The 14253-nt window shown below is 36.4% G+C and overlaps 1 protein-coding gene across 2 annotated transcripts; it reads left to right on the top strand.

Moving 5' to 3' along the window:
- The first annotated feature begins 2879 nt into the window (after positions 1 to 2879).
- Positions 2880 to 11333, top strand: pax10 (paired box 10). 2 transcript variants are annotated; one of them, XM_048205883.1, is made up of 8 exons: positions 2880 to 3703; positions 6289 to 6454; positions 6931 to 7098; positions 7796 to 7878; positions 7996 to 8152; positions 8402 to 8472; positions 10597 to 10738; positions 10937 to 11333. In XM_048205883.1, exons 2-8 carry the CDS (start codon positions 6349 to 6351, stop codon positions 11035 to 11037), a joined length of 828 nt encoding a protein of 275 aa, XP_048061840.1. In that variant the 5' UTR covers positions 2880 to 3703; positions 6289 to 6348; the 3' UTR covers positions 11038 to 11333. The 2 variants fall into 2 exon arrangements, with proteins under 2 accessions (XP_048061840.1, XP_048061850.1); XM_048205893.1 differs by lacking the exon at positions 2880 to 3703 and adding an exon at positions 5694 to 6206.
- Positions 11334 to 14253: the final 2920 nt, after the last annotated feature.

Consider the following 14253-nt stretch of genomic DNA (forward strand, 5'->3'; position numbering starts at 1 on the left):
TCTGTTTCAGTTCCTTCGCTATCATGCGTGTACTGCACGAAACTCCTTGTGTTTTTGTTCATGCCGTGACAGTGTCTGTTAATCTGATGTAGCTTGTCACATTAAAGGGATAGTTCACCCCAAAATGAACATTCTGTCATCATTTACTCACACTCGTGTCATTCCAGACCCATGTGATGTTATTTCTTCTGGAACACAAAAGGAGACATTTAGCAGAATGTTCAAGCTGCTCTTTTCCATACAATGAATGGTGTGTAAATGGTGACCAGTGGCATTAACAGGCCACATGACTCTTGCACTATATTTCATTTGTTATTTTATTTTAAAGGGTTAGTTCACCCAAAAACGAAATTTCTGTCATTAATTACTCACCCTCATGTCGTTCCAGACCCGATATTTCTTCAAAAATATGAGAGGTTTTTATCTCCCATAGAAAGTAATGAAATTACCGCATTCAAGGTCAAGAAAAGTAGTAAAGACATCATTAAAACAGTTCACGTGACTACAGTGGTTCAACCTTAATGTTATGAAGCGACAAGAATACTTTTTGTGCGCAAAAACAAAACAAAAATAACTTTATTCAACAATTTTTCCTCTTCCCCGTCAGTCTCCAATGCAGTTGATGCAGTGAACACAGTGCAGCGCTTCTGTGTTTTCGTCCGAATGCCGGATCAGTATTGGCCAAAGCTGATCACATGAGCAGCACAACGCATGCGTGTGATGCTGACGCAGGAACCGGCCAATAATGAGCCAGCGCTCTGACGTAGAACCTGGAAGTGCTGCACTGTGTCTTCAATGTAAACTGCTCAGGAAAATGACGGAAATTGTTGAATAAAATTGTTATTTTTGTTTTGTTTTTGTGCACAAAAAGTATTCTCGTCACTTCATAATATTAAGGTTGAACCACTGTAGTCACATCAATGGTTTTAATGATTTCTTTAGTACCTTTCTGGTCCTTGAATATGGTAATTTCAGTGCTTTCTATGGGGGATAAAAAACTATTTAATCAAAAATATCTTAATTGTGTTCTGAAAATGAACTAAGATCTTACGGGTGTGGAACGACATGAGGGTGAGTAATTAATGACATTATTTTCAGATTTTTTTTGGGGGGGGGGGTGAACTAACAATTTACGGTGACAATGTTACAGTAACTACACAAATAAGTACTGAGTAATATTAATTAACAAGTTACTTCACTCAGTGAACAGTTCCATTTTTTTTCTAAGTGGTAAGAGCATTTTAATAATCTAAAGAACCCTTTTCAACCGTAAAGAACCTTTTGTGCAATGGAAAGATTCCATGGATCCATAGATGTCATTAAAGAACCTTTAATTTTAAGAGTGTACTAGTGTTAAGGTTAGAGGTATAGGTTTTTTTTTTTTTTAGATGAAATTTTAGATGATGTGTGTACATCTACTCCAATTAGTAAACTCTGTTTATAGACATAATACCCTAGATTTAATAGCAGAAAAACAGTGTCTCCAAGGCTCTCCTTTTCTAAGACAACATTTCCTCCTGTCTAGACTGATATGTACTTCTGTTGTAGTGTAATGTCAGTGTAATCTTGTGCATATTTTAGCATTTTAGTGAAGAATCTGTTATTATAACTACATTTGAATAATTTTAAGACTTATTGGGGGTGCCCTGAAAGTTTGCGATGCCCCCTAGTGGGCCCCGGCCCCCTGATTGAGATCTACTGTTTTAGAGTGCATGCATGAAAAGAAGAAGAAGAAAAAAACCCCTTTGCTTCATAATTCACAGATTGTAGGCCTAATACCCAAAAGACGAAAACAAAAACCTCTTTGATCCTTCTTACCTCCAGCGGGAATTTGAGGTCTCATATTTATTCGACTTTTCCCCTAGGTTGAACCTTTCAACTAGCACCAAAATGGTCATGCTTGTATGTAATGTTGGCTGAGTCTCCTTTATAAGAGCAGCAAATCTCTCTCTCTCCCTCTGTTTTTCTCTCGTATTTTAACGTGTCACAGGCTCTTTGGTTTTTAAAGTTAATCCAATAAAATATGCAAATATAGCATTGGGATTGTGACAAAGTGCAGTGGAGGGTAAACATGCCATATACACTCTGACGTGTGTGTGTGTGTGTGTGTAGAAGAAAAGAGGCCCTTGCACGCAGGTCTGAAAGTGTCTACTCATGTTTGCATGTAATCATACTAGCAAGCATGCAGTGTACAGAGAACTACAGGGTAATGTGTGAAGTTTCTCTTCTCATGAGAATGAGTGTCTTGATTTAAAATACAAGAATATAAAGGTCTGTTCATTGCGTTTATTATTATTTAAATAGTTTAATTATGTTCAAATATGTTTAAATATGTTCATTTTGGGAACTATTAGGCACCAATGCCATTTTAAAAGCTTAAAGAAAATACTAAAATGAAAGTACTTTCCAAATTATATGACATGAGAACAAATCTCTTATACTCACCAAAGCTGCATTTATTATTACAATGTAATTATTACGAAATAACTTTTTTCTATTTAATATTTTAAAATGTAATGTATTCCTGTGTTAGTAAAGCTGAATTTTCAGCATCATTACTCTTCAGTCTTCAGTGTCACATGATCCTTCTGAAATCATTCTGATATGATGATTTGCTGCTCAAGAAACGTTTCTTATTATTACAGTTGTACTGCTTAATATTTTTGTGGAAACCACTTTTTTTCAGAATTTGGAGGATGTTCAAAAGAACAGCGTTTATTTAAAATAGAAATCTTTTGTAACATTATGTCTTTATTCTCACTTTTGATCAGTGGAATGTGTCCATAAAGGTATTCATTTCTTTTTCTTACTGACCCCAAACTTTTGAACGGCAGTGTATTATATAAAAGCAAATTTGAACAATAACTTGAAAGTACTACAAGATCTAGATTCATTCTTAACAATTGCTTTTTTGTTGTATATTTGCTGAGGTTAGACATTCTTCTGGTCCCAAACAGCTGTTATATGTCACTTGTCTGACTACTTTATGAGAAATCAGAGGGTTAATGCTTCATTTATATCAATATATCAGGATTCAGATTCCTTCAGAGGAACATATTTAAAGAATCTGAAGGGAAAACAATAAGTTAATTACTTTTATTGTTTTTATATATTGGGGTCTTTATAGGACCCCGAGTAGATCTCAGCGGGGCGGAGGGTTAAACTATCACTGACCGCCAGGCGTCATAGAGCAGGTGCATGATCTGAAGCTCCCTCACAGCTCTTAGGTTAGCCATTTTTGGAAGTCCGTATCTACAAACAGCAAACTGCCTTTGTGAGACTTTAGAAATAGCTTTACGTCTCCTCTTTTTCAGTCTTTTTTTTTGCATCCACCTCTCTCTCTCACTTCATCACCCCTTTTCCTGGCATTAAGTCCAGACCTGACACTGACACTGACTCTGTGTGTCATCCCTCTCTCTCTCTTTCCCTCTCTCCCTCATTGCTTCAAGGACCAGAGTGCCTGCAGATGCATTTCTCTGTAGCCCACTACCCCTCCCTCGCCTCCTCTCTTTCGCCCTGTCTAACTCTCTCCATCTTTCTCTCCCTTTCCTCTCCTCCCATGCTCTCTCTCTTCTCTCTCTCTCTTGAACACAGTCTAACATTAACAAAGCAAGAGAGCAGAGAGAAGGAGAGAGGGATGAACAGAAAGTGATAGAGACACTGAGCAAGTGTGGACCACTTTTACAATTCATTCATCTACCAGGTGAGTCTGCTGCCTTCACTGCCGACACAACAATTGAGAAATTAACAGAATCGTAACTCTTTTATATTGGAAATAACATATACAGATTGAGGAAAACGAATGGTTAATTGTAGAAAGGTTATGGCAGACTTGACCTTTGACATTTTCTGTTTTGCACACAGCAATATTTTGTGTGATACCACCAGAGGCAAAATTTAAATAATTGAAATGTGCTTATATATTTATCTTGGCCTTAGAGTCATACAAAGTCATATTCAATTAATTAATTTAAATGAGTGAAAACTTGTTCACCTTTTCTATACGTCAATATCCATGACAACATTATTTTAACATTATACTTTATAAATGCATTGAATATTGTATATTATTATATAGATATGTCAGCACATGTTGTGCATAAAAGGAGCCTCTGTATGTGGATTGTGTCAATATTTAACTGTTCATTTCCTGGGCATATTCAAGCTATGATATAATTTATTTTATTTATTTATTTTACTTTTTTTTTTTTTTGATTACTCAAATTGTACAGGGAGTTTTTTAGGGATCATTAATTCAACAACATGTAGTAATAAATTAAATATAGTTTTACATTTTTCTGGCACCCTAACCTGTGTTGTTTTGCTACATGTCACTTCTCTATTTTTTGTTTCTCCGTCCGTATCTGTGTATTTCTCTCTATTTAGTGGTCACTTTTTTTCTTTGTGGGTCATGTTTTATTCTCAAAACCCATGCAAATATAATCATGCAAGCACTTCTACATCATCTTTAATGGCTAGATCTATAGTATTTATGACGACGACCTCCTTTCCGTGTATGTTAGTAGTTTTACATGCAGAACTAAGTGGAACCACAGATATTTTTTCGGCCTCTTCAACGGTATTCATTTATTTAGCTGAATGGTGTTCTATAAATTATGTGCAGGTGCTGGCTTTTTTGTGATATAAATACACTTATATTTTAGTTGGTGGCTTCACGCCTCCATTTTCATACTGTTTTTTGTTGTGTAGTCAGAGTTTGTAGTTGAAAACGTGGATTGTGCGCCATTGTGTGCGGTGTATCTATAATTATCTCTTTGTTTTGTAGGAGTGTGTCTCTCTCTGTTGTGTAGAGCCTGTGTGTGTCTGTGTATTGTTGTTAACATTAGTTGACAGTATTACTCTCTCCAGTCATGCGTGTGTGTACGACCATGTCAGACTAGATGTTCTGTACTTCTTAATTACTTGCTGTGTGTGTGTGTGAGATGAACTCTGTGTGTGTGTGTGTATGTGTGGGTGTGTGTGTGTGTACATGCGAAAGATATATAAAGAGATAGATAAAAAGAGAGTAAAATACAATAGTGACCCATACTTTAAAGACATCAGATGTGTCATTCATTAGATATGATGAATTTTTAAAGTACATTTTACATTTGCCTTTTGGCAAATACTGTTTTAAGTATTAATAAATTGCATTGTGCCATCTTAAGTCAAATTAACACATTTTTATGCCTACATAGTTATAGCTTCAGAATAGTAACAGGGTTGACATTTCACTGTTTAATTCAACATTTCAAGCATTTAATTACTGGTATTTTTATATAACCACTTTTAAATGATCAGTTGTTTACGTTTTAAAATCATAAAATACAGGGTTGACATTTTAAGGTATAGGCTACATAAAACATAAGACAAATAATGACAGACTTGAACTTGTCATTGGAAAGTTAATTTCTGAAAGGACAATGATGTCATTACGACAAAGTTATTTCAATCTAGAGAATTACTTTAAAAATTGAGAAATTTGATAATAACAGAGTTGGCACAAAAATAAAACTTAGTTTTTTGTTAAGATGCTAAAATGCTAGCTTTTATTTCCATATATTTTGTTTTCAAAAATTGTGCGTAGCTGCTAATAATGCAAGGAGAAAACAAACACAAAGAATGAGGGGAGGCCCAAAATTCCTCCTTTATCCACCTTATTTTTCAACGCGGAAGTAAGGTGTTTTCTGTGAATGTGCGAGACTTCCGATTTAGCCGCTACAGGAAATAATGAGAAGAATATCAAAGTGCGGTAAACTGTAAAACTGTTTGCGCTACAAACCAGCGCGTTTATAATTAAGACAATACATTAAAATAATATGGCAAAAAAATACCAGTTTGCAATATCAAGCTGCATAACGAGCTGTTTGTACAGCTAAAAATAACTGAAAGCAAATGACACCGGAAGCCAGACCCATTAAAATTACAAATGGCCGCGCCCGCTCTTACCTGAAAAATACGGTGGATAGAAAATTAAAATAATAAATAAATAAAGCTACTTGTTGTGTTTAGATATAATGTTCATACACAACGAAATTTGGCTTCAACTATTCATTGTTAAAGTCCTTTTTTACCCATTTGCATACGAGACAAAACACCGTTTTGAATGACCAAGATCTGTATATCCTCAGTTACAATACATCAACTTAATCAGCAACATTTTGTAAAAAAATGTTTTAATTCTTAAAGCCATGGAGAGATTGAAAGTATGAAATATGAGAAATGTTTATTGTATACTGAATTTCTTGTATTTCTTTCACAGTTTTACTTATTTCGTCCTTCATTTAGGGTTGGAGTGGTCTGGATGATAGAAGGAGAGGGTCAGTGTTTTCTCACAGGTGACATTTGATGTATGAGAATCTGACCATGCTGAACTTACAAAACGGCTCCAACTGGACTGGCCCAAATAACTGGTACCACCCGGCCGACACCATCACCCCTCAACACGGAACAGGTATGTGATTTATCTCCTGTATCTATTAGTAAAGCACCTCAGTATGTGAACGTACACTGAATGTGTATGTGTGCCTGTGTTTGTGAAGTCAGCTTTGGGGTGAACCAGCAATTCTTATACTTGACTGAGCACAAACAGAGGGTGCCAACAGCTACACCATCAGCCACACATGTACACCCACACCCACATACAAACACGGCAGTCTCTGGCCTTGACATCCTCTCTTTCATTACAGGAAGGCGGAACTAAAGCGAGCAGACATTAGACACAGAATTAGATGCCCATAATACAGTTGCTGCTCATTCACACATACACAAATAAGGTCAAACTGTCAAACACAAGATGCTGCGCTGCACTAGAATCACACAGTCTTCAAAGAGACAGTTCTGTCTATATAATAACACACACGTTTGCACACTGAAATGCAGCACTCTTACAAGACTCTAAAGTTTTTTGTTTTTTTCTCTCTCTCTCAGATGGTTGTGTGGAAGATCTGAATGTGCAGATGGCCGGAGCAGGGGAAGGAGTGGTGCAGGGAGAGAGGGATGAGGTGGACGAGTCGCAGCTACACCTGCAGCTAAAGAGGAAGCTGCAGAGGAACCGCACCAGCTTCACCCAGGAGCAGATCGATGCCCTGGAGAAAGGTGTGACTCAAAGCGCTGGCTCAAAGTGAGCTTTCCATGCAAAATAATCTCAGTCCTAGAGAGGATAGATACACATAACCATTGTTTACTATAGTAAATCATGATAACAGGGTTGAAATTGCAATAAAATAATGGATAAACAATGAGTGGACATTAACTTGTCATTGATGAGTTATGAAGTCATTATAAGAAAGTTATTTTGATCTATAGAATAGGTCGTTACTTTAAAATTTGAGAATTATGATAATAACAGGGTTGGCACAAAAATAAGGTTTTAATGTTTTTGTTTCCATGTATTTTGTATAGGCTATTTCGCAAGGAGAAGCCAGAAACACAAGGACTATAAGGAGAAAATTAATATTAAAAACTTACTGAATTTTGTTGATGTGTTTACAAAAATGTTTATTTTTTTGTGCCATTATTTACTCACCCTCATGTTGTAGCAAACCTGTTTGACTTTTTTCTTCTGTGGAACAAAAAGAAGATCTCATTTAAATCTCATCGTTTTTTCTTGCATACAATGAAAGTCAGTGGGGTCCAAAGTGTTCTGTACAGAAGAAAGTAAGTCATACCGGTTTGGAACGACATGACAAAAAGATAATTTTTGGACAAACTGTCCCTTTAATATTCACAATATGCAATTATGCTTATACTAAATGTTTGGTCTTCTGTTAAGTCTTTTAAATCTGTTTTCCAGAGTTTGAAAGGACTCATTACCCAGATGTCTTTGCTAGAGAGAGACTGGCCGCAAAGATTGATCTTCCAGAGGCTAGAATTCAGGTTATTATGAAGTATTTTTATAATCTTCTTTGAGATTTTAATTGTGTTAATGCTGAAGTGCCTTTAAACAAAAAGACACTGTCCATTATGCACTGACCCATATTGGGTGATTGACAGGTATGGTTCTCCAATCGGAGAGCTAAGTGGAGAAGGGAGGAAAAGCTGAGAAACCAAAGGAGATCAGGAGGCACCAGTTCCTGTTCTCAGACACATACTCCCTTGAGCACATCCTTTAACTCCCCTGTATATCACTCCCATCATAGCAACAGCTCAGGTATGTCTCTTTTACATGTACAGCTTTGCTTAATAATTGGCTGCTAGATTTCTCCTTTATTTTTTTCTCCTATTTCATGTTTGTTTCACTCTGTCCTGTTTGTTACTACTCTTTCCTCAAACTTCTCACTTCAAATATCAGTGTCAAAGTTCTTTATTTCCATGATTACAGTATTACCAAAGCATCAATAAACACAGAAGTAGTAGTAGTAATGAGCTGATTTTTTCCTCTTCTGTTCTCTCATATAAGGCTCAATGCACAGTCGGAGTGATTCGTCTCTCTCAGCCTATAGCTCTCTGTCTGTCTTCTCCAGTATGCAGGTAATTCATGACCTTCCTTGTGTATCATAGTACCCTAATAAGGTATCTGACCAAATGCACATATTTGTAATTGTATATCAGCATTTAAAAATGTACTCAGTAATTTTTAGGCTAATTTAGGTAACTTATAGGCTAATACTGACACCTAGTGGTACGCAAAAGTTTTATGTTACAAATGCCACTGTATTAAAAGTGATAGTTCACAGCTAAATTAAAATTATATCATCGTTTACTCAGCCTCATGATCCAAAACTGTATGAATTTCTTTGTTCTGTGGAACATAAGAGAGCATATTTTGAAAAATGTCTCAGATGGGGGTTTTTTTCACCTCATACAATGTAAATCAATGGTCACCAAAACTGTTTGGTTACCAAAATTCTTCAAAATATCTTCTTTTGTGCTCTGTAGAAGAAAGAAAGTCATAGAGTGTTGGAACAACATGAGGGCAAGGAAATTATCATTTTCTTTAGGGAGCGAACTGTCTCCACTGTACTACCCATGGTACAAATACCATTCAAAAAGAGACCTTAGGGTTAGTTCACCCAAAAATGAAAATTCTGTCATTAATTACTCGCCCTTCGTTCATCTTCAGAACACAAATGAAAATATTTTTGATAAAATCTGATGGCTCAGTGAGGCCTCCATTGACAGCAAGATAATTAACACTTTCAATGCCCAGAAAGCTACTAAAGATGTATTTAAAACAGTTCATGTGACTACAGTGGTTCAACCTTAAGGTTATGAAGCGAAAATAGCAGAATAGCAACTTCACTTCATTTGGAGCGTGTATAAAAATGCCAAAGTCACGTGATTTCAGTAAACGTCGTAAGTGTTTCGAAATTTCAATGGTTCACCACTGGGGGGAGTGACTTTGGCAGTTTGATACACGCTCCGAACCACTGATTCGAAACAGAACATTTGTAAAGCTTCGAAGCTTCATGAAGAAGTGTTTTGAAATCGTCCATCACTAGATATTGTTGAATAAAGTCGCTATTTTGTTATTTTTGGTGCACAAAAAGTATTCTCGTCGCTTCATAACATTAAGGTTGAATCACTGTAGTCACATGAACTGATTTAAATATGTCTTTAGTAGCTTTCTGGACATTGAAAGTGTTAATTATCTTGCTGCCAATGGAGGCCTCACTGAGCCATCAGATTTCATCAAAAATATCTTAATTCATGTTCTGAAGATGAACGAAGGTCTTACGGGTGTGGAACGTGAGTAATTAATGACAGAATTTTTGGGTGAACAAACTCTTTAACGCTCTTGTCAGGCATGATTAGAACAGTCGATTCACAAATTACTTATATATGTACAGGTTCTCTTAGTGAATCATTCAAAAGGACTCACGAATTTGTCGAATCCCCACATGAATGAAATCACTGAATTAAACAGAGGAGCTTTTTTAAATAATAATAAAAAATGCTGCACTTTTAATGTACGCACTTAGCGTCTATTCAAAACAGTCTTATAAAAAAACTACTGTTTTAAAGTGCAGTCAGGTACTGTATTTAAAATATAAACAATTTTATTCTTTCAAGACAACTTTTATTTTTTATGTCTTAATTAAAAAATGATGCCCTCTCAAACATAATAGCATCCGCCTTTTTGTTTCTTTAAAACATGCAAAAGAGAGTGCTTTCTACAATAGTAAATAATGCAGATAGATATTCCAGTACACGCACCTATTACGCAACTGCAAGGTAAAACTAGGCAGTGCTTTGAGTCCGCCTGACATTCGAACTAATTTAAAATAGTTTATGTAGCGCCCTCTGGTGTTTCTGCTGGAATATACACAGCCTGCTGTAGTTTCTAAAAATAAACACTCGCACGTATACAGCAGGTTTACAGTTCAACAGGTCAGTTTTACTCTATAAATCCCCTCCCTGTAGTCAAACAGATCAGCGTTATATTTATTGACATCACGTTCAATCACGTCATAGCAATACACCAAGTGCAGACCTGACTGTGGCACATTGATCTAAAACGCCATCATAAAAACCTTATATGGGGTGTTTCGTGCATAATAAGCTGTCCAAGTAGTTTTTTATGAATATGCTGACACTATAAATGAAATGAGATTAATCTTATATCTTTATTTACCCTTCTCTTCTCTCTTTTAGTCTTTGCCCTCCCAGTCAACTCCAACTTACTCTTGCATGTTACCTCCTTCTCCTTCTGCCCTTCCCCCTCTTTCTCGCAAATTTGACTCATCCTATACCTCTCCCCACCTTCCGCCCCCACCCACGGCGAGCACAAACACAGGTGAGTGCAGTTTTGAAACATACTCCACCCTCACACCGCATATGAATGCTGTAATCCACAGGCCAAAACACTGCATGAGGAATGAGTGTGTGAATGTGATTTAGCTGCTTTGTGGTTTTCTTTTGTGTTACAAATAAGTCGTCAGAAGTGGCCACATGTGAAGAATGCAATGATAACTCCCTGCTGTGTCTCTTTCAGGATTCTTTCCCGGTGTTTCCGCAGCAGGGCAGACTGCAGTTCAAGGCGGCGATCAGGAGCTGGGACAAGGTCTGAGTCAGTACTGGACGAGACTGCAGTAAACAACATACATCTTATCATTATCAGACAAAACCAGCAGAGCTTCAATCAGCAACTTTGAGCAAAATATTCAACAACAAAAAACCCGACTTATTTAGATGATTTACACATCAGGGAAGCAGACTATGTAAGCCATAATCCTGTATAAAAAAAAAAAAAAGATGTGGACCTCACAGACCTGCACAGGTGGAAGAGAATATGGACTCCAGCATTTTTGACCTGCACCTTTATAGGCCTAGTCAGCACCATGCCGGACATTAACACAGTACCATTCTCAAATATTGGTGGTAAAACAGTACACATCTAAAAATGCCTCATGTTTATGCAAGAAAAATGTATTGTTTAATTGATGTGCCAGTTACAATTAATATGACAGAACATGTGGCCAAAATGAGGATGTTTTAAAACTTCATTTGTAGTTATACACTGCTGTTTAAAAGTTTGGGGTTGGTAAGATTTAATTTATTTATTAATTCTCTTTTGCTCACCAAGGCTGCATTTCTTTGATCACAAATACAGTAAAAACAGAAGTTTTGTGAAATATTATTACAATTTAAAATTATTTGAAGGATTAGTTCACTTTCAAATGAAAAATAGCTCAAGCTTTACGCACCCTCAAGCCATCCTAGGTGTATATGAATTTCTTCTTTCTGATGAACACATAATATCGGAGAAATATTAATAAATATCCTGACGCATCCGATCTTTATAATGACAGTGAGTGGGATCATCAAGTATGAGCTGAAGAAAGTGTCTCCATCCACATCCATCCATCATTAACTTACTCCACACGGCTCCAGGGGGTTAATAAAGGCCTTCTGAAGTGAAGCGATGCGTTTGTGTAAAAAATATCCATATTTAACAAGTTATGAAGTAAAATATCTATCTTCTGCCAGACCGCCTTCCATATTCAATGTACGCAGAAAGCGTAAAACTCACACTACACTTACACTATGTCATATGCCTTCCCTATTCTACTTACGGAAAAAGTGTAACTGATACCAGTTTATACTTTCTTCGTAACTTGAATATGGATAGCGGTGTGGCGGAAGCTAGATATTTTACTTCATAACTTGTTAAATACACACACAAACACAACGCTTCACTTCAGAAGGCCTTTATTAACCCCCTGGAGCCGTGTGGAGTATGTTTATGATGGATGGATGTGGATGGAGACACTTTCTTCAGCTCATACTCGTGAATCCTGTTCACTGCCATTATAAAGCTTGGATGCTTCAGGATATTTATTAATATTTCTCCGACTGTGTTCATCAGAAAGAAGAAAGTCATATACACCTAGGCTGGCTTGATGGTGAGTAAAGCTTGGGCTAATTTTCATTTGAAAGTGAACTAATCCTTTAAAATCTACTCCATGTGTCCTTCAGAAATCATTCTAATATGATGATTTGCTTCTCAAGAAGAAACATTTCTTATTAATGTCAATGTTGAAACCAGTTGTGCTGCTTAACATTTTTGTGGAAACTGAATGTTTTTCAGCATTCTTTGACAAATAGAAACTTCAAAAGAACAGCATTTATTTAAAATATAATTTTTCAGTAACATTATAAATGTCTTTAACGTCACTTTCGATCAATTGAATGTGTCTTCTGAGTAAAAGTTTTTTTTTTTTTTTTTATCTAACTGACTCCAAACTTTTGAACCGTGTAGACTAATGGTATTAAAAATAATGGATTTTAAGATTAAAGTCTTTTATGAGCCTATCAGTTACCAGCCCATCATAGCGCTGACGTGGAGAAACCAATGACAATCAAGCTTAAACCTGAGCAAAGCAGTGACAATCAATCAAGTGCACAATGTAGCTTAAAGGGATCAAAACTATATAAATATAAATCGATGTAGCCGCTGACAATCAAAATACATTATTACATAAAGGCTGCAAAGACAATCAGACGTACAACCGATCATGTGTAAATATACTGAAGTTAAACTAATGATTTATTACTGTACATTGTTAAATGGACATTATTGTGATTTGATTACTGGTTTATTTCACCACTCTGTAACATTCATAGTTTTTTTCCCCTGTCAGATCCCATGAACTCACTGTAGATTTGTATGTTTGAATGTGTGTGCATACGAAAGAGAGAGAGACAGAGATAGGGAGAGAGAGAGAGTGATAGTGTTACTGTATTTATTATTAGAACTGTGAACATTTTAGTGTAAACCCTTTTGTGGAATAACTTAACATTGAAATAAAAACATTACAGTGAAAAGGAACATGCATTTGTGAGTTTTGTCAGTGTTTTCCTTCATCATGCAAAGTATTTGTTTTTATTCTTTGTGGATCTCCCATCTTCTATGCCTTTCTGTTCTGTTTTTTCTCAAGAGTAACAGTAAATTGGTTGACTTGCGGCCGTTTGGATTGTGTTTACTTATTACTGTCACTGAACAGTAGCATTTCCTGCCTGTGTGCTGGTGGATTTCCTGTTTTTGTTACTCACATTACCACACCCATTGAAAATAATGTTCTGACATATTCTCACAGGGACTCAATTGCAGACAGTTCAGGGGTTATGAATAACTTTGATGTCATATCTATATCTCACATACCAGAACACAAATATAGAAAATATGGGCACTTGGTTTATATATTTGCATATAAACAAAATAAATATAGATTCAAATAAAAATCTGTTTGTCCTTGAATTTCTTACGGCCCTCACAAAGCCGGAAACTGGAACGGATACACTTAGAGGTCTGACTCTGGCCATATCTGAGATGTATCCTCCAAATTTCCGGTGCACTACCCTTGATGAGTTTAATTAAGGCCGATGTTAACGAGCTGTGGAGGCTGAGAGGGCAAAAGCACGCAAAATTCTCTGTCTGAGCAGAGGTCACTGTAATAGTCACGTCTCTTCTATTCCCATAAGGCCTCCAGTCCCCAATCAGAGCATGTTTTATCTAGTCTGTGTGAACATGAGGTCTCCTCCCTCAAATTCATCGCTCCATCTCTGCCCCTCCCTCTATCTGTTCATCTCTTGCCCTCTGCACACAGTCTTGGCCTGTGGTTCTCAAGTGAATAAACACATCCTCTGTTTCTCATGCTAACTTCCTTGGAACAGCTGAATGTGACAGATACAAATTCTGATACAGTTACACTATTGTCTATATGTTAAAAAATATTCCAGGTTCAGTACAAGTTAAGCTCAAGCCACAGCGTGTGTGGCATAATGTTGATAACCACAAAAATGAATTTT

Source organism: Megalobrama amblycephala, linkage group LG1 (genome assembly GCF_018812025.1).
Source record: "Megalobrama amblycephala isolate DHTTF-2021 linkage group LG1, ASM1881202v1, whole genome shotgun sequence".
Classification (NCBI taxonomy): domain Eukaryota; kingdom Metazoa; phylum Chordata; class Actinopteri; order Cypriniformes; family Xenocyprididae; genus Megalobrama; species Megalobrama amblycephala.

Coding starts and splice junctions, on each gene's coding strand:
- pax10 (XM_048205883.1), top strand. CDS start 6,349: ATGTATGAGAATCTGACCATGCTGAACTTACAAAACGGCTCCAACTGG. Junction 6,455..6,930: donor CACCCCTCAACACGGAACAG/GTATGTGATTTA, acceptor TCTCTCTCTCAG/ATGGTTGTGTGGAAGATCTG. Junction 10,739..10,936: donor CACGGCGAGCACAAACACAG/GTGAGTGCAGTT, acceptor TGTCTCTTTCAG/GATTCTTTCCCGGTGTTTCC.